The 20,168-nt window shown below is 39.7% G+C and overlaps 1 protein-coding gene across 2 annotated transcripts in view; it reads right to left on the bottom strand.

Moving 5' to 3' along the window:
- Positions 1 to 20,168, bottom strand: part of MARCHF6 (membrane associated ring-CH-type finger 6) — an 81,035-nt gene that overhangs the window by 20,950 nt on the left and 39,917 nt on the right. For both annotated transcript variants that reach the window (XM_028122640.2, XM_028122639.2), the window contains exons 8-20: positions 18,920 to 18,981; positions 18,333 to 18,365; positions 17,202 to 17,253; positions 13,027 to 13,085; positions 11,513 to 11,593; positions 11,182 to 11,250; positions 11,027 to 11,101; positions 9,609 to 9,743; positions 7,647 to 7,766; positions 6,574 to 6,674; positions 3,303 to 3,440; positions 2,063 to 2,267; positions 190 to 259 (exon numbers count right to left, since the gene is read on the bottom strand). In XM_028122640.2, coding sequence (XP_027978441.1) covers positions 190 to 259; positions 2,063 to 2,267; positions 3,303 to 3,440; positions 6,574 to 6,674; positions 7,647 to 7,766; positions 9,609 to 9,743; positions 11,027 to 11,101; positions 11,182 to 11,250; positions 11,513 to 11,593; positions 13,027 to 13,085; positions 17,202 to 17,253; positions 18,333 to 18,365; positions 18,920 to 18,981 — 1,200 coding nt within the window. The remainder of the gene's footprint in view (positions 1 to 189; positions 260 to 2,062; positions 2,268 to 3,302; positions 3,441 to 6,573; positions 6,675 to 7,646; positions 7,767 to 9,608; positions 9,744 to 11,026; positions 11,102 to 11,181; positions 11,251 to 11,512; positions 11,594 to 13,026; positions 13,086 to 17,201; positions 17,254 to 18,332; positions 18,366 to 18,919; positions 18,982 to 20,168) is intronic.

Here is a 20,168-nt window from a genome sequence, read left to right on the forward strand (position 1 = left end):
TTCTAAAACTGAATCAGGAATTTTATCTTGATTTTGTTCTCCCCTCTGTTCCAGTACAAATGACTCCAAGGAGAGGGGGAGCCCTAAAAAGATCAATATCCCATATTCAATCAAAAATAAGGGGCAAACTATTTCAAGTTTATACTTGATGAAAGATACAAAGCATCTTCTCACGTCATTAGCTCATACCTGGTAGAGTAAGGCAGATGAGGCTGGCGATCAGTAAGGTTATACACATGAAGACAATCAACAAAAAAATCTGTAAGGCAAAACATAAGACTGCATAAATGGTTTATGTGCTCAACGTATTTCATGACACCCCTCAAAGAATCAGCACAATTCTCCCAGTAAAAATAAATTGCCTATATTTCCAGGTTTCCTTCCATTTCACATAAAAAGGAATTTTTATTTTAGGTAAAATTAACATAATTTTGGCCAAAAGAAAATATTTGAAATATATTTTCATATAATCAGACACATCAGCAAGCAACAAATATATTTTTTAATCAGAGAGCATACAAATAAAACATAATCAGCTTAAATTCTCCCTATTAATTAAAACTAAAGACATTCACATTGTAATCAAATTCTCAAAAACAAGTTTTCATGAAAGGAGAGTGCTGTCCAATCAGAACTTTGGAACCTGCACGGCCCAACAGCAGCCACCAGCACAAGCGGTCACGGAGCGCCGGACACAGGGTCAGGGTGAACGAGTAATGAAATTTTACACTGCATTTACTCTGGTGTAATCCTACTAGGAAAGTACTTTTTTTTTTTTTCCGGCTTTATTGAGGTGTAACTCACAAAATTGTAATATAAAGTGTACAATGGGATTGGCTATATGTACACATTGTAAAAGGATTCCCACCATTAAAGTAATTAACACATCATCATACCACATCCTTACAAATTGTATTCACTTTTAATTAAGTTTAAATGTAAATAGCCACACATAGCTAGTGGCTCCTGCACTGCGAAGAGCAGACAAAAAGGGAACACGCTAAGAGGAAAGCAGCTGCCCTGGACAGAAAAGGAGCAACTGTTGCTTGCCTTCTACCTTACCAGGCACTCCTCTTCCCCTGCCCAGAAGGCAAAGCTCTAGCGGGAAGACTGAAAAGGACCTACAATCACACTCTAAAGAGAAGCCTTTAAGGCTGTCAGCTTTCGCTGCTCAAGAAACCTCCTACCAGTTCTCTCTGTTCTGGGCCAGAAAGTACCTTCTGCCCATCTAAGAGCCTCATCTCCCAGGACTGCTCCCATCTCTCATGCTCACCTGCATACGCCCCACCCTCTAGATACACTTAAGTCCCTGCAGTTCCAAACCTACCATGTCTAACCTGCCTCTTGGTTTGGCACGCGCCTGGAGTGCCCTTCCATTTTTCCATTTTGTTCTCTGTCTGGCCTAACCTTAGAGACTTAAAATCATCACCTCCTCCACAAAGATCCCTGAATGCCTTCCTAAAAATCGTTCTGTGGAGCACGGAGTCACCAACTGTGCAACAAGTTACCACAAAGCAAGTGAGGTGAGGACTAAGACCTGAGAATCAAATTTAACAACACAAAAGCCACCATGGTGACCCTTGTCAGGAAGAGTTTTGGTGGAGTTTGGGGGGGAAGTTGTGCTGGGACAGGCACTTCCTTAACCAGTCTGGACTTCAGTTTCATCAGATGTAAACATGGGATTACTACTCCCTTGCAGTATTGGGATGGATAGTAAGTGGGAAAAACATTAGAATGCCCATTCCAGTTCCTGACACATAGCTAAACTAGATCAATAATGTTAATTTCTTATTTTCACTAGGGTCTTTAACACTGCTGCTTTCAAACAGTAGGGAGCAAAAGCACACAATCTCAACACTATGATCCATCTCTAAAATCTGATAAACTTATCTGACATTTACATATATCAGGCTGCTAATGGGAGAACTAGAGGTTCTTGTCAGGAGACTGTAAGATATGTCTATACAGAGAACTACATGCTAATAGCACTAATATCAACACCAAATTTCTCAAAAGAAATTTGAAAAAAACTTGACTTCCATTTAAGTCTTCTAGTACCTACCCTGAGTGGAAAATTTAAAGGCCGACGATAAGGCTGAAAGCCAACCGGCCCTCCTTGCTGGAGTATGGCTTGGTGGGCTGCATGTAGGCCTTCCCCCACCACAGGAATAGCGTTGTTATTTCGAGCATGCTGGTTATTGTTAACTTGTTGATTTGCGCTGTTCTCATTTTCTTCCTGGTCTCCCAATAAATAGGAATGAAGATCCCTGTGTAAAAATTACATTCTCACTTCAGATCAGAATAAACAGCAGATATGAGACTTACTTTCTTATTATTACTTAAGGTAGAAAATGTACAAGTAGAATCTATACACAGCAATGTTAAGTACTTCATTCTGGTCTAAATGTTGGTACCTGCTTTAAAGTAAACCTTTCCAAATTTAATGTTAATGTCCACAACACCCCACAAATCCAGCTCAGCTACTGTGTCTGCTGTGGCGTGGGGCTCAGCTACAGCCTCCAGACCACACTTCGGTCACGGTCACGGCAAACACGCAAGGGCAAGGAGGCGGCGGCCTGGGGCAGGCAGAGACAGGCACCTGCTCAACCCAATGCAACCAAATGCAGATTTCACAGTAAGGGCTCTGCAGAATACCACATATTTTCTGAAAGAAACATTTAAATTACAAAGATCCAACTTTAAAATAAGTATCTAATATGGAAAGCTTGAAAAAAATAAAGGCAACATGTTGACTAAATGCCGGAGAAACCACTTGCCAGGATAGGACTTCTAAAATAATCAGGGTTGGGGCGCCTGGGTGGCTCAGTCATTGAAGCTTCTGCCTTCAGCTCAGGTCATGATCCCAGGGTCCTGGGATGGAGCCCCTGTTGGACTCCCTGCTTGGTGGGGAGTCTGCTTCTCCCTCTCCTTCTGCCCGCCCCCACCCCCACTCTCTCTTTCTCAAATAAATCTTTAAATAAAATAAAATTTAAAAAATAATCAGGATTAAGTTGGTTTGCTTTTAATGCACTGAAAAAAATGTTTACTTATACCCTGTGTAATGCAGGCAAAGAACCTGGGCCAGCCGCAAACCTCTGTAAGAGGGTAAAAACATGCATACCTTCTCCATAAAAGAACGGACAATAATAATTAGAAAAATGAGAAAAATTAAGAATTAAAAAGTATTATATACAACCTGCCGATACCACTAAATGGTCTCTTCTTAAAACTACTATTTCCTGGGGGGGGGAGGGGGGGCATGGAACATACTCTGTCAGAAGGGTTATCACGGGCCTACTTACAGCAAGTATCCAGCAGTAACAGTCCATGCTCGCACAAGCCCCTTCAGCCACTGCCGCGTGTGTCCCTGTTCAAGCAGCGCTGGCAAGACCACCTGAAGCAGAAGCAGCTCAAGGGACAGTTCACTCACTGGAGCATCACTAAGACAATTATAAACAGCTGTAATTTACAGTGTGCATCTATTTTCCATCATAATTATATCAACGTTAAACATCTGATGGGAAAACTCCTTGGAAGAGTCTTATGAACTCACCGTCGTTATCACCTCTCCCCAATTCTCCCTTGAAGCCAGCAAGGCTTCCCCCTCTGACTCCTCCAGAACTGTTCCCCACAAGGATCACCTTGGTGTCGTTAAATGTGATGATCAGTCGTGGTGCTCACCTCACTTGCTGTATAGCAGCATGTTACACAACTGGTCACTCCTTGCTCCTCAAAACACATTCTCCCTAGATGCCTTTCTAGATCTGTTAGTTGTCCTTCAGCTCCCTGGGCTGGAGACAATGACGGTCCCAGGCTCTGGTCCTCTCTCCTCTCATCTATGCAAGCTCTCTGGATAAATGCAAACTCATGTGGCTTAAAATACCATGTTTCTGTAAATTTCTATGTACCACTCCGACATCTACCCTAACTCCCAACTTTATATCCAAAGTGCCAACTCAATTTCTCCTACAGACGTTAGACATCTTAAATTGATCATTATCAAATTCCCACTCTTCCCTTTTAACCCTGTTCCCCCACAGCCTTCCTCACCTCAGTAAATGGCAACTCCATTCTTCCAGATGCTCAGGACAGGAACGTCCATCCTTGACTGCCTTTTTTTCACTCCACACTCAAAGAGCAAGAGTCCTACTGAGTGGACCCTAAGAACACCCTAAATCTCAATTCTCATGACCTCCATGGCTGCTCCTTCACCTCAGCCACCCTCCCCTCCCACCAGGACTCCGGCATTATCCTCCCAGCTGGCTTCCTGCTCCTGCCCTGGCCACCCTGAGCCAGTCTCTTCTCATTCCAGCAGCCACAGTGATACTCGTTAACCTGCACCAGATCACTCTTCTGTTCCAACCTTTCCAAGAACTCCCTAAATCACTCAAGTTAAAGCCGAAGTGCTTACACTGGCTTAGAAGCCTCTCTAGGATCTGACTTCCCAATGACCTTTCTGACCTCAGAGTCAACTACCATGCTTTCCTTCTACTCCAGCCAAACTGGCCTTCCTGCTGCTCCTCAAACAGACCTCAATGTCACTGCACTTGCCCGACCCCCTGCAAGGACACTCCACCTCCAGGAATCCACATGGCTCACTCCCTCAGTACTCCTTCAAGGCTTTCCTCAACTGTCCCCTCCTCAGGTCCTCATCAGTCACTTCTAAATTACAACCCCATTCTGACTACTCTCTCTATTCCCTTTGTCTGCTTCATTTTACCCCACAGTATTTATGGCCCCTGATATACTATACTATGTTTTATCTATTTCTATGGCTGTCTCCCCCTCACTGAAATGTAAGCACCACAAGAACAGAATTTTCCTGATTCTGTTTTGTTCACTGTTATATATGTAGTGCACAGAAAAGTACCAGGCATATCATGGGCCCTCAACTGTTTTCAATGGAAGAATGGGAGTAAAAACCACCATATAGTCCAAAAACTTTGCTAAACTTCTAGGTATAACTGACTACCAAAATGGGTCTATCCTAACAAATCTAAAGCCAAAACCTGTGCTTCCTGGTTCCATGACCAGATCCAAATACATAAGGACGGAGTAATGATTTAGTTAGGGAAAAACTCAGAGAATAAAACCTTAATTTGGATTTTGAGGAAAGATAACAAAAGCTTGCCAGGCAAACAGGGGGAGGAAGGTTATTCCAAACAGAAAGGGAAAAACGAGGAATAGCTAAGTATTTTAGGGAGACTTAATGGAAGAGAGCATGGCTGGAGAACAGAATTCAAGTCAGACAATGCTGCGACAAGACACTGGAAAGTCAATGTGAGATTATGCCAAGCCTTGCGTGTCTTTCTAAATGACCCAGATATTATCACGTAGATTATGGAGAGGCAGGGTGTTAAGGATGGGTTATAAATGGAGAACAAGAGGAAGGCCTAAACTAAGGAAGTGGTAAATCAAGTTGGATTAGATAAAAGATCTTTTAAAAGGAGACTTGGGGTGCCTGGGTGGCTCAGTTGGGTTAAGTGTCCAGCTTTTGATTTCAGCTCAGGTCATGATCTCAGGGTCCTGGGAGCAAGCCTGTTTGGGACTCCATGCTTAGCAGGAAGTGTACTTGAGGATTCTCTCCACCCCCCCCTTTGTCCCTTCCCCCACTAACATGCTCTAAAATAAATAAATAAATCTTTAAAAAAATAAAATGAGACTTAAAAGATTTAAAGACCAAGTAGAAATAATTGGGTGATTCAGTCGGTTAAGCATCTGCCTTCGGCTCAGGTCATGATCCCAGGGTCCTAGGATCAAGGCCCGCATCAGGCTCCCTGCTCAGCGGGAACTTGCTTCTCCCTCTGTCTGCCACTCCCCTGCTTGTGCACCTTCTCTCTCTCTGTCAAATAAATAAAATCTTGAAAAAAGGAAAAAAGAAATCTGAGGAAGAAATCCAAATTTCCTGGCAGATTTCTGTTCAGGTAACTGAAAGGATAATGCAAGTCACTAAAAAAAGGAATACACGAGGAGTGGTAGAAAACAGGTTTTTGGTGACTTAAGCTTTTATTTTTTATCTTTTTTTAAAGATTTTATTTATTTATTTGAGAGAGAGAGAGAGAAACAGCATGAGAGGGGAGAAGGTCAGAGGGAGAAGCAGGCTCCCCGCTGAGCCGGGAGCCCGATGCGGGACTCGATCCCAGGACTCCGGGATCATGACCTGAGCCAAAGGCAGTCGCCCAACCAACTGAGCCACCCAGGCGCCCTGACTTAAGCTTTTAAATCAAAAAGATTTTATAACCATAAGCCTTATATCTTATTTTTAATCTATAATTAACTATACAACTATGGTGCATATGATACGCTTTTCATATAAAGATGTTTGTGGCTAACATGCTCTCATTAAGTATGGTAAACATTTTAATGCTGAACACAGGCATACATTTGCAGAAAAATAAGTAAGTCTTCCTTTGGAAAATGTAAATGCTAAACTAATGCTTATATAATCAAAAATGGCAAAATTCAACTATCAAATGATTTCCAGTATCTGTTTAGAAATGAATGTTTTAAATGTATGGACTCTGGATATCAACAGAGCTAAATTAGTAAAGCTTCCAAATTTCAAAAACTCACCTGTAGAGCATGACATTGTATGGAAGAAAATTAGGCAGCAAACTCTTAATTATACGTATAGGAAGCCAGAGCATCAGGAGGACAATGGAGCCAAAGACAATCTGCAGTAAGAAAAAAGGCATGACAGCACTGTAAATCATTCCCATGAGAGACAAGCAGACTCCTGCACATACCCAACCAATACACAATCCAAGTCTACACCCACCCAGGGTCCAGAGTGTTCTCACTCCACACACTATATACATGGGTCACTCTGTGAAAAGAATGCATTCCTAGGGAGGCTGTTCCTCTCTCTCTCTAGGACACAAGGGCTCAAACACAGGAGCCACAAAGGATAATCACTGCATGGTATGTGAAGAGAGAGTAAGAAACTTACAACGAAGGATCAGAGTTGTCTGCTACTTAATAAATCATTTGGAAGTATTATAAGACATGACCCATATTAATGGCTACAAACTTTCCAAACGGCACAATATTGCTTTTTAAATTTTATTTTGGAAAAACTTAAGTTTTAACTAGGTAATTTCTTCTTCCAGACGGGAAGAAGCCTTGATGTCCTTCTGTAAGAATTTAATTTAAGAGGCACCTGGGTGGCTCAGTCGGTTAAGCATCTGTCTTTGGCTCAGGTCATGATCTCAGCGTCCTGGGATTGAGCCCCGCATCGGGCTCCATGCTCCACGGGGAGCCTGCTTCTCCCTCTCCCTCTGCCTGACTGTCTGCCTACTTGTGATCTCTCTCTCTCTGTCAAATAAATAAATAAACTCTTAAAAAAAGAGTTTAATTTAAAACCTATTAATGAATCTCCACTGCTCCAATGCATATTAAATGTAATTCGGAAACCCATAATTTGGCAATTATACTACTAAAAAACTAGAGGGCATTTTTGTCTTAGTAAACATTTTATTTATGTTATCGAAGTAACCAATAAAACTATTTAACAAAGAAGTTCTACAAGCTTTGATAAACATAAATTATTCAATGTATCTACTCTACCAATCCCTGACCCCAAAAATCCCCAACAAAACAAAAGGGTAGCACACTTTACTTAAAAATCAGTAAAAAGGTATGCTTACCACTGACAAAATAAATCTTCGGAGATGCCTGTAAATGGGCAAATGGATCATTTCTTGTACTGGATTAAAATCTGGATCATTCAAATTCCTTAGAAACCATAAGACACCAGGTCGAAGTACCTACAAATATACATGTATATATATATAAATTTTTTTTTTTACCAATATCTTCAGACTCCGTATATGAGCTAAAATATTAACATAAAAATAAGCTCTTAAAATTTTGGCTTCATAATAAAATGGGCCCCAGAAAATTCACATGGCTTTCCTATGAAAACAAGTTCCTAAATCAGGACCTATATGAAAACTATCTTGTGTTTGATGTCCTTTGATGCTTTAAATCATTTAATGAAAAAAAATTTATTAAGTACAATTTGTCAAGAAATCTAAGTCTGAGGTGAAAGGCAAATACTTTTTTTTAAAACACTGTCACTATATTGCATCATCTGGTAAAAAAAGAATTATGTTGCAATTTATAAATGTTCTAAATAGAAGATCTGATTCCAGTCTTACACTCCTGAGAGGAGTTATCTTGTTAATTAAGAAACCCTAAAGCTTCTCAGCATTTTCATTCTACTGTCTACATCTTTTTTCCCTTTCTCAATGGAAATCACCAACCCAAGAGGCTGTGGGTGACAGGGCAATGGATGAATCTGGGTATCAGCCCTGGGTGGTTCAAATTCACTGAGTTACCCCGTGTAAAGCCTCTCAACTGCCCAAACTGTATTTCTCCATTTTCCAAGTGAGGGGGTATATGAACTCTAAGGTTCCATCCAGCTCCCCAATATTAGGATTCTGTACCAACAAAAAACCACCACACCGAGGAGATGAAAATCTTCGATGTAAAAACATTTTATCACTTAACAGGGTATTTCAGAGGTTATACATAATTACAGTTTTGAAAAGATTAAGTTAGTCTCAATCACTTGTTTCAAAGAAAGAATACAAGTTTTATCTGCAAATAGACTTTACTGAACTTACACTATATAATTCAGGAGAACATTTTGACTCCAGCCCGCTTCTTAACTCCTCAATATCTCAAAGAACAAAGTACACCAAGAATAGCATTAAGCCTTGATGCTTTTGTATTCCATTCACACTGGATTAGTCGGCCTCCTCTGGCAGCCCTGCACATTTTCCCCCTTGCATTTCTCCATCACCTCTTTCAATGTAGAGTAAGCTGACTTGTCCAATGGCTGTATTCCTTCCCAGGATATACGATCAAAAAGAATGGGGATCCTCTCTTTGTTTCTTACTATTACACATCAGCACAGTATCTGGCCCAGAGTGAACATGCAGTAATATTTGAGGAAAGAATGCGCAGCAGCAAGTATACTTGTCAAAATTACTCATTTTGATACTTCCCACTGCATCAGAATGACTGAGCATGAGATATATACTAATTAAATACTGACCCTACTTTCAGTCTCTTCAAATCAGTAAGGACTGTATTCTAAAACTAGGACGAGTACAAGTACCCATCAGGCAAGTGAAACTGGAATCATAAAGGACCCTCACTGTAATTCCATACTTAAGGTGCTTGATTACGTATCTTACATTTTGATCCTGCAAAACCATATCCCCTTTGGGTATTTCCAGCACTGTATTTCCTTGAATGAAGTCCAAGACAGACTCACATCACATAAAATTCCAAAAATTTGTATGAGAAGATGGTTGCAATAACTACCAAATAAAGCAAATGCTTTTAGTTTTTTCCCTCAATCTACTCATCTTTCAAACTCGTAATTTTAGAAATATTAAAACTTGTCAATTTTTGAGACAAATGACTAAAAAGAGTTTAAAGAAATAAAGCCAAACTCACCTATCAGCTACTCCCTCTTAGACAAAAATAATAGAGAAAATTAGTTAGGAAATCATCATAGCCTTTGAGGCACGACTTGCGGTTAAAACAAAAGTCCTTCCCATAAATTTACAGTGTCAGCATTTCCCTGCAGAACTTACCTCTCTCAGCAAGAGGATGAAGGAGGCGAAGTAGAACACATACACCATTCCCACTAGCCAATGCAGAAACATGGTAGTGCCTGGAGCTGACTGAAAGCTCAGTTCTCGATCTTTCAGAGTAGCATCAAACATTTCCTAAACCAAAACAGAACAGGTGAGAGACATTTGTACCACTTACATTTGCCAAATTAACATCTCCATCTTCCAGGAAGTGAACAAATCACTATACGTATGGGTTATGATGTTCTAGGACTACAGTTCTTCTAATGCCATTTCATGGTGTCACAGAAATATAAATGATACAAGGCTGGATACTAGTTCAAAGATGTAAAATGACACTTTAAAATTTTAAATATAAGAAGCAAGACTGATGAACCAGTTGGTGACTAAGAACTTTACTAATGCTGCTGAAGAACCATTTTTGGTTAACAATAACTTTTCAGGGATGCCTGAGTGGCGCAGTTAGTTGGGTGAGCATCTGACTCTTGGTTTCGGCTCAGGTCTGATCTCAGGGTCCTAAGATGGAGCCCCGCATCAGGCACCATGTTGCGTTCTGCACTTGGCGCCGAGTCTGCTTGGGTTTTTCTCCCTCTCCTTCTGCCCCTCCCACTGTCCGCGCTCTAGCAAATAAATTAATTAATTTAAAAAAATACCTTCTTTCCATGGTTACAGGTCTACATTCATGACAAGTTCATTTCTTTTTTTTTAAAGAGAGAGAGAAAGAGAGAGCACGTGCACAGAAGGGAAGGACAGAGGGAGAGAGAGAGAATCTTAAGCAGTCTCCCCGCGAGTGCGGAGCCCCACACAGGGCTCAATCTCACGACCTCAAGATCATGACCTGAGCCAAAACCAAGAGTCAGACGCTTACAAGACAGCGCCACCCAGGTGCCCTTCCTGACAAGTTTTAATAGTAAGGTACAGGTGAAAATGTTATCTCAGAACCAAAAGCAGCTTTTCTACATATAAAATATTTTTGAAAAGTCAAAACCTGATTATCACTGACAGCAATTAAATATTATAATCAGGACTGAGCATCTTAGTTAAAAGAAATGGTTGGAGTTGAATTTATTATTACAAAGACAGTGTTCTTATCAGATTGTTCTCCTTATGTGTATAATGTCTTGGCATTACTGTAAAATTTAGAAGAGTAAAATGAATAAGAAAATTCTTCACTGGTTATTAGAAAGGTTCCAGTCAAAATACTCTGACATCAAAAATTTGCACAAAGCCTCAAGAAAAAAATCAGGTACTCAAGAAAAATTAGTAACATTAAGATTTCACAATGATCCATTCTCAGGAAAAAAAAAAAAAAGGCAAATTATCACATAGAGTTTCCTTTAAAAGGAATCCATTCTAAAGATCTCCCTTTTTGACACCTTTACATTATTAGATTATATGATAATGAATAATAAACTTACCAGGGAACAGATATCCAGCCACCAGCCACAAATGAGAGGGAACACTCCAATCTCTACCACCACTAACAAAGAGACCTTAAGTAAAAACAAAAACCATCAAATACCATCCAAATGGGGAGAAATCATTTCCAGTTTTAACTTCTAACAGGAATTACCTTAACAACGATATAGCAGACTCCCAGCAAACGACGAGACCTGTGAAATTTAACAAGAGTTGCCAAGCCCTGTAGCATCTAGTCAAGGAAAAATCGAGCATTTAAAGGTACAAAGAAAAGGTACTTATTTACCTGTGCTGCCTAAATAATTAGGTATTATTTGACAGAATTAATTTATTTCATATTTCATCTGCCCTCATCCTCACTACAAATAGCTACAACTTTTACTGAGAGGACAGAAGAAGAGAAACAGTTTTGTCCTTAACAGGAACAACTCTTTGGTATGAAAAATAATATCACCAAACATCCATGTCAGTTCATTAAAGGATACGTGACAAATTATCAGTGTTATTGCTAAAAGTATATACCCAACTATGGTTGTGATTAGACCTTCAAAATGAGATGCTTGGACCTGGAAATAAAAATAAATAGAATTTAGTTTTACCATCTGGCCTACCTCCCAGCTTAACAATGTACTAAACAATCCAAGAAGACTCAAAGTGAACTGTCTCAGCAACTTACAACTAGACAACCATAAAATCCCCTTGAATGACATCTCTGCAAACCAGATTCTCCCACTGTCAGCGATCTACTCAGGCAGACAAAATAAAAGTAGAGTGATTTGAACGTCACAAAAACAAAAGCCACACGACACTAGTCTGCACTCTACTCCATCCAGAGGGGGACTGCGGGCTGAACAATGAAAGCAGCAGCGCACCGTGCAAGCAGCCCACCTGCCAGGTATGCCTTAGCTACCTCACCTCCTGCCCCCAGGAGTGACTGCTTAAGTTTCCCCTGCTCTCCAAATCCGTTCCATTTCAGCTTACAGAAAGTAAAAATTTGGACAGTGAGACAAATCTTTTAGGTGCCTGAATTTCAGACAGCAAGTGCTGATAGTTTGGAAACTCAAATTTATCAAAGCACGTATCTGAACTTTTCAAGTTCTTGTGTTCAACCAGTGAGAACTGAGAGCTGTGTTAAATACTGTAACACATCTCTTTGCTCTTTCAGAACACTTCAGAATGTGATCTTTCAGGATTCACAGACACAAACTAAACAGAACATTCCAGAAATGTCAGCTCCTCCTTAAAAGACTAGTTCTTTCTGGGGCCCCTGCAAAACAGTTGTAGTTGACCATTCAAATATTTATCTATCTAAAAACAAGAACAAAATGTCAAAATTAAAAAAAAATTCTTTAGAAAACACTGTAGCCCATCATTCCAAGACAGACCAATCCCTTTTTTTTTTTTTTAGTTGACTAATATACTATTACTTTTCTAAATTCACTATGGGAAAGCTGAGGAAAAGGGAGAGAAGGAAGCGAGGTAATGCAATGGGTCAAAAATCAGCCTTAAGAAACTTTCCAGTAGTGGGGCGCGTGGGTGGCTCAGATGGTTAAGCGTCTGCCTTTGGCTCAGGTCATGATCCCATGGTCCTGGGATCGAGCCCCACATCGGGCTCCTGGCTCAGCGGGGAGCCTGCTTCTCCCTCTGCCTCTCTCCCTGCTTATGCTCTCTCTCTATCTCTGTGTCTCAAATGAATAAATAAAATCTTTAAAAAAAAAAAAAAAGAAACTTTCCAGTAGTATGCCTTTGGCCCACCCAACAGGAAGGAAGACAGTGCACCATGGGATTCAGGACACATTTTCCTTAGCTGGCAACATGACCTACTATGTCTTGAGCTACTGCTAGTTTAAAAAAAAAGAATGAGATCGTATTAGATAACTATTCCTTTGCGTAAGGCAAATTGAGAAATGAAGTAACTTTACAACACTATCGTTTACTTAACAAATATCAAGTCTGGGGGCAAGTAATGAAAGTAAGTTTGTAAAAGTATTATACTCACGTGTTCTTCAAATCCCAAGCCAACCAGGGAGAAATGACCAATGTGGTAAGGGCAAAATGCTAAAAGGGGGAGAAAAATTAAATGAAAACTTCAAAATCAAAACAATGAACACTCCTAGTACCAACCCACAGTAAAAGAAACCAGGGCTTTTTGGAGAAATGGAAGATTCCAGAACTGGGGCCAAAAATGTCCTGCCTAGGACATTATAACCAGAGAACAACAAAGATATCAAGGTCTAATACACTCATGACAAAAGGACAGAGGAACCACCATGAAGAGGGTCTTACTGGCCAAGGAAAGGATGACATGAGCATCAAAGAATGACCAAAACTGATGGAAACACACAGAATACTTTACAAATCCATGAGTTCATAATACTCAAAAAGGGGAAAGCCGAAAACAACACAAAGGGAAAAAAGGTAACATTAAAAAAAAAAACAAAAAAAAAAAACCACTTTCCTCACCCCTGGAAATAGCCCATCAATTGTTTACCCTGAAAACTGATTAACTGGAGGGACAGAATTGCATACCTGTCTTGCTGCTTCTGAACAAACCGGTTCAGGTTAACTAATATATTAATTAGATGCTCCAGTTTAAAAGAAATCAGGAGACAAAGGAGTGAGGCGGTAGACATCATACAGGAAACAATCAGACAAACATAGAAGGCAAGACACTTACAGGACAGCTAACCTAGTCTCTTCAACAAATCAATGGCCAAATAAGGTAGGAGTAGATGAGGGCAGCAAAGAGAAGAATATTCTAGATCAAAAGGAACTTAAACTTAACAACCAAAAGTAATGTGTAGACCTTATCTGGATACTCATTCAAACAAACCAACTGTAAAATGACACTTACGGAGACAATCTAGGAATTTTTAAAATGATGGATTGTCAGGAAACACTAAATTCTGCTAGGTTAGTACAGTGTGATAATAATACTATGGTTAAATGAAAAAATACCCTTGGGGCACCTGGGTGGCTCAGTCGGTTAAGCGTCTGCCTTCGGCTCAGGTAATGATCCCAGGGTCTTGGGATCGAGCCCCGCTTCGGGCTCCCTGCTAGGTGGAGAGCCGGCTTCTCCCTCTCCCTCTGCCTGCCACTCTGCCTACTTGTGCTCTCTCTCTCTCTGTCAAATAAATGAATAAAAAATCTTAAAAAATATATTTAAAAAAAATGAAAAAATATTTTTAACATTTTCAGAGGAAAAATTTTGTAGTCTCTTTTCTTCAAGTCTTTCTTGTCATGTTAATAAAATTTTACTTTCTTTCTTAATAAAACTGAATTACGTCTTCCTTATGGCAAAATTAATTGAACAGCATAGATTATTAGGGAAGCAGGGAGGGGGACTCAATCATTAAGACAAAAGTCAGAGTGAATCTATAGGGATCTGGCCACCAAACCTTTTTAATCAAGTATTCCATGGTTGGCATTTTTTTGAGTAAGTATTCCCAACATATGGAAATTTATAAATCATACACACATTTTACTAACATATTACGTGTATTTTAAGCACAAGACGGGGCGCCTGGGTGGCTCAGTCGTTGAGCGTCTGCCTTCCGCTCAGGTCATGATCCCAGGGTCCTGGGATGGAGCCCCGCATCGGGCTCCCTGCTCAGCAGGAAGCCTGCTTCTCTCTCTCCCTCTCCCCTGCTTGTGTTCCCTCTCTCGCTGTCTGTCAAATAAATAAAATCTTAAAAACAAAAAAAAAAAGCACAAGAAATTCTTAGAGTAAGAAAAAACTATATGCAGAATTTTTCCCATTTTGTTGTCTCACCCAACTCCGAGAGTGACTCAAATAGACCGCTGGGAAAGGCAAATTTTCAAGTTCCAACTCTATTCACATAGGGAAATACTCACCTGAAGCACCAATTGTGAACAATCAATTTCTATCCTATTACACAGCAACTACTACGTAAGTATCATGAAATTAAGGTCACTTTCTCAGTATCATTCCCTTCTACTAGGAGATAGCTGCATTTTAAGTTTATAATTCTGCAAAGTACATAACCACAAGACTCCAAAAATGTAGCTCTAAAATTCCAACAGAGCAACCCAAGTAGGAAAGAAACAGGAGTGTGGCTTAATCCCAATGACCATTCACCTTTAAGGGAAAGTACACTCCTAAAAAAAGGAAAACAACTTGGTTCATTTCAAAAGATTCTAAGTATAATACACATAGATTTATAAAGATTTTTTTTTATAGTATAAGCTTAAAAGGTTGGATTAGAAAAAAATCTACTTAGATGTGATCTGCTTTACATAAATGAGTGTTATCTTTTCTGTAATTCATGTGGTTTTTTTCCTTTAAGTTCATTTTTTTTTTGTAATCTCTACACCCAACGTGGGGCTCGAACTCATGACCCCAAGATGAACAGTCGCATGCTCCTCTGACTGAGCCAGCGAGGTGCCCCACTATAATTCACATGTTAAAGGTGACTTTTTCCTCCAAACATTAATTCAGCATTAAGCTTTTCTTGCAAGAACAAAGACTAAATCTAGAGATCATTTTTTTCCTCTCAAAGAAAATCTAGCCAAGAATCAAAACAGTTTCACACTCTCTATGTATCAATTATTTTACATAATGAAAAAGGTATGCACAATACTTCGCATTTTTATGTTTCCACCCCCATGCAAAAGGAAACAAAGAATGAGCTTCCTATTAATTTGCACCATCTTAAATAGCTACTAAAAATTAAGAATCAGTGGAACTTTTTCAAGATAATTTTTTTGAACAAGATACCTGTAAATTTATTTTGTTCTTTTATAGGTAATATTCAGAAATTATTTTTTTGTCTTAACCTCAAATTTACATAATTCAGTGTCTTTTTGACATGATTTCCTGTTGAAGACAACTGCTAAGTCACAATGTGGTCCCTAACCCAAAGCAATTAACTTGGAATTCAGCAGAAAAACTTTGGAAAATCTTTATTCCTCCTCCTCAGCAGGAATAAGGATTAACTCACACGCATAAAAAAGGAATTTCTCAAAGATTATCCCTACAGAGTGATCTGTAGCCTGAGGTGTCTCTAAGGGAGAGACAATTCACAGCACAATCTAACAAGAGCCTGATTCTACCAGACTCCACTTTCTTTCCCTTGACAGATGCAGGAATTGAATTCTAAGGCATTGTTTTACTTGATTCAGTTTCTTTTATCTTTCTCAAAGCAGGAAAAACCTGTCACCCCTCTCTTCCTTTCCCTGATTACTCCCAACATCAGGGATTCCTGTGTGGTCACAAGAATCCTCACAGCTGCAGTTGGGAAAAGTGTTTGGAAGTGACTGCATTTACTGGTATTTGGTTCTACAGGATTTCACACTTAGGAAAGGTTCACTCCCTCCTCGAGCCTATATCCATCTCTAGTGACAGCTCTCAAGCCAGGGTCTCTGGTAAGGCCTTGGTCAGGATTCTGAGAAAAGAAACAAGATCTTCGGCCAAAGGGAAGAGGACACAGATAATCAGCACAAAATTAGTTCCAGAGACAGGATGCTGCATATTCTCAAGTCAGTCTAAAAATCAGCTTTTTTTTTTTTTAAGATTTCATTTATTTGAGAGAGAGAGAGAGCACATGCGAGAGCACAAGCAGGGGGAGCAGGAGGGGGAGAGGGAGCAGCAGACTCCCCACTGAGCAGGGAGTGCCACGCAGGACTCTATCCTAAGACCCGGGGATCCTGACCTGAGCCGAAGGCTGACGCTCAACAACTGAGCCACCCAGGCGCCTCTAAAATCAACTTCTATAAAAAGAGATGGAAATGCCAGAAAGCAGAGATGGTAGGTTAACTGTGGTCAATGTTGCTTGGGAAAGAAAAGTATCTGTATACCTGGGGCCTTACTATACAGGATGACTATCTAAAACCATTTCACATATTCTGGTGTTTAAAAACGGAAACAAGGGGCACCTGGGTGGCTCAGTCATTAAGCATCTGCCTTCGCCTCAGGTCATGATCCCAGGGTCCTAGGATCGAGCCCCGCATCCATCGGGCTCCCTGCTCAGCAGGGAGTCTGCTTCTCCCTCTCCCTCTGCTGCTCCCCCTGCTTGTGTTCCCTCTCTCTCTGTGTCAAATAAATCAAATCTTTAAATAAAAAATAAAAACGAAAACAAAATCTGTAACAAGGCTCCTAGAAAACTGAACTCCTATCATACTATCATAAATAACAGCATTATAACCACCACTTACCAAAAACAAGAATGAACAATGTGTTTAAAGACACCACCCAGAAGACATGTTCCTAAAGGAAAAGAGCATTAATAAAACATATTCAATTCTTCTTCCATGTCTAACTGGACTACTCCACTTAGACTGAAATTTTCACTCCATAATGTTGAGATTTCATTACGTGCAACTTCTCATTTTTCATTAGACAGCTCATAAAACTAAGCCTAATAAAATTCAAGTTCATAATGTTACATGCCGAAAAAAAAATCCGTAAGCATTTCCTCTTCAGAAATTAGTAAGCCACTACAAACTACACAGATTCTCATAAATAATAGCCAGATTTCATTTAAATCAAATGATGCTGAAAAATTCCAAATGGAGGAAAATTTGAAAATCACATTAATTCTGAACTTCACATCAATGTAAATCACACAGTGCTTCTTTCCAGGGTCCATTTTGTTCTCATGGCTTCTGCAAGATCACTTCTCTTCCTTGGTCCCTTTTCTGCCTATGGCACCCTCATTTTCCTAGCAGAGGTCTTAGAATACTCATTCTCACTTGGCCATTCATCCACCCCTTCCCCTATTATGCGTGATCACCAAGATGATTGCTACCTTATGTTAGTTTCAGTCAGCAGGGGTTCTTCGACAAGTAGCTAAAGTCATCTTGATACCCAAAGCCACTTAAAAATCCAAAGTGATTTTAAACTATAGACCCTGAAAAGAGCATCACTTCCCCTAAAGAACAGGTTCTTTAAAGAATTATTCTTCCCCTCTTTACTAATAAGGTAGATAGGTGAGGTTTGGCAAACAGTGGATACCTAACACATGAAACTGGGTCTCACTATGAGCACTGCAAAGCATTAATTAATACACTGCAAGGTTTAAAAGAAGACCAAGTTCTTCTGTATTTCCTTTTCTTTTCTAAAAATCAAGTACGTAATAACGACCATTTTAAATACTATTACCTTTGTTCTTTGCCAATATTTTCAATGCACAAAACAGACTTTCTTCAACATATCAAGTAATCAAAAATCAAAGGGCATGGTGACCTTTAGTATAAAAAGCCATACTATAAATTTGAAATCGCTGAATCATTAAGATAAATAATTAAGTCACAACTCTATTATTAAAAAATATTAGCTTTACTTACTAGAAAAACTAGCGATCCATCAAGTCCCAGCATCTGAAATAATAACGATATGCATAAATTCAAGATGCAACAGGATTTTTATTCTATTTAGAAAAAAGGCTCACTTTCAATTATATTTAAACATAATCCTTACCTACTACTTTCCAATACAGCTTACCATTTTCAGAGAGTAAGAAACTTGTTTATTAGAGTTTTATATTTGGGCCTCCTTTTATTCCAAATCATACGATTATAAAGTCAAAACAGTTCCATCATGGGTTTAATTCTTACATTAGATAAGGAGCCAGACAAGATTTCGTGATACATCAACTGCAGTATCAGAATATTTCAATTTAAATTTACTTCATTTTACAGAAATCCACAATTTGTATTAAAGCCCAGAAAACAGAAAAATAGTCAACAACAGATTATAATATTTTTAATATTTTCACTACAAACACCACATCAATTTTCTCTAGAATAATTAAAGTTCTACTGCAGCTTCCAATGACTGTAGCTACAAAATTGGTGTATGCATCTACATATGCCCAACTTTAACACATAGTTTAAGGTTAAAACACTAGAACGCATGATAGAAAGAATCTTACTCTTTCCCACGTAAGCTCTTCTGCAGCTCGGTCCCACTCTAAAGCATTCCAGTTCATGTCATCTGGAAATATAATTGTAGTTGAAAGATTACTGATTGAACCTGAACCATAAATAATAAAACATATGCTTTTAATTTGGTGTTTTGCAAGCTGCTGATGAGAAGCTAAACCACATTATTTGCTTGTTAGGTAATAAGAGTACATATACATAAATATAACACACATAAGGTGATTCTAGATTGTGGTTAAGTGCCAGAAAGGACATAAATAGGATTATGTGAAAGACAGGAACTTAAACTCTCTGAATCGAGAGTGAATCTGGCAAATGTGAGAAAAACGAGGAAGCCAGGGGACAAGAATTCTCCGGGGGTGGGGAGGGGGTGGTAGAAGATACAGTATGAAAGGCAGACAGGGATCAGATCATACAAGGGGACTGGGGAGGCGGTTAAACCTGGACTTTGTTTTGTTCTTTAGTATAACAGAAAAACCACTACCAGATTTTAAAGGCAGGAGAGCACTACGAAGAGTATGTGGAACACGAGCGGAAGAAAGAAGCTGCGCACTAAGAAACTATTGCGTTAGATGAAGAGAAGGAAAGGATGGCCGCACCAGGGTAGCAGCAGGCTGCCTTCTTGGAGCCTCTGAAGATACACTTGCTGCTGCCTACAAGGGTCCCTTGTTCCCACCACACAACTTGCTTGTTATCCTTCAGGTCTCACCTCAAATATCACTCACTCTGAGCTATCCGGAGAAAAAACAGACTCTCCCAACAGCAGCCTCAGAGCAACCTGCACATTTATCACAATGTGTCACAAGGTATTTGTACGCTTGGGTACTCCTGCTTCTTCACTAGACCAGAAACTCTATGAAGGCAGGGACCTGTTTGAGTGCCTGGCACCCAGGAGTCACTCGGACACCAGCAATGTCCAGTGGACCTGGAGACAGTGCAGTGCTGGACACGAAAACTCGGGAGCGGGGAGGAGAGAAGTGGGAACGGTGCGCTACCGCCCGCTGACTGGCAGGCACGGTCCTGGGTCTTCTTTAGGTTCTGGAGTTAGACTGCCAGAAAATGAGACAATGGTTTCCTTAATGGCATCTGTCCTGCAATGCACCTTCAAGAATTCCTCTTTGATATTAAAAGTTGTGCTGACTCAAGAGAAATGGAAGGGAATAAAGTAATGTGTATCAAATTCCTTTTAAAAAATCAGAGTCTAGTACAATTTACAAATCATTCCTTCCTAGCCATCCT

This window comes from Eumetopias jubatus, unplaced genomic scaffold, assembly GCF_037043125.1.
Source record: "Eumetopias jubatus isolate StellerSeaLion01/CBP00866 unplaced genomic scaffold, mEumJub1_p1.0 scaffold_5, whole genome shotgun sequence".
NCBI classification, from domain to species: Eukaryota; Metazoa; Chordata; class Mammalia; order Carnivora; family Otariidae; genus Eumetopias; species Eumetopias jubatus.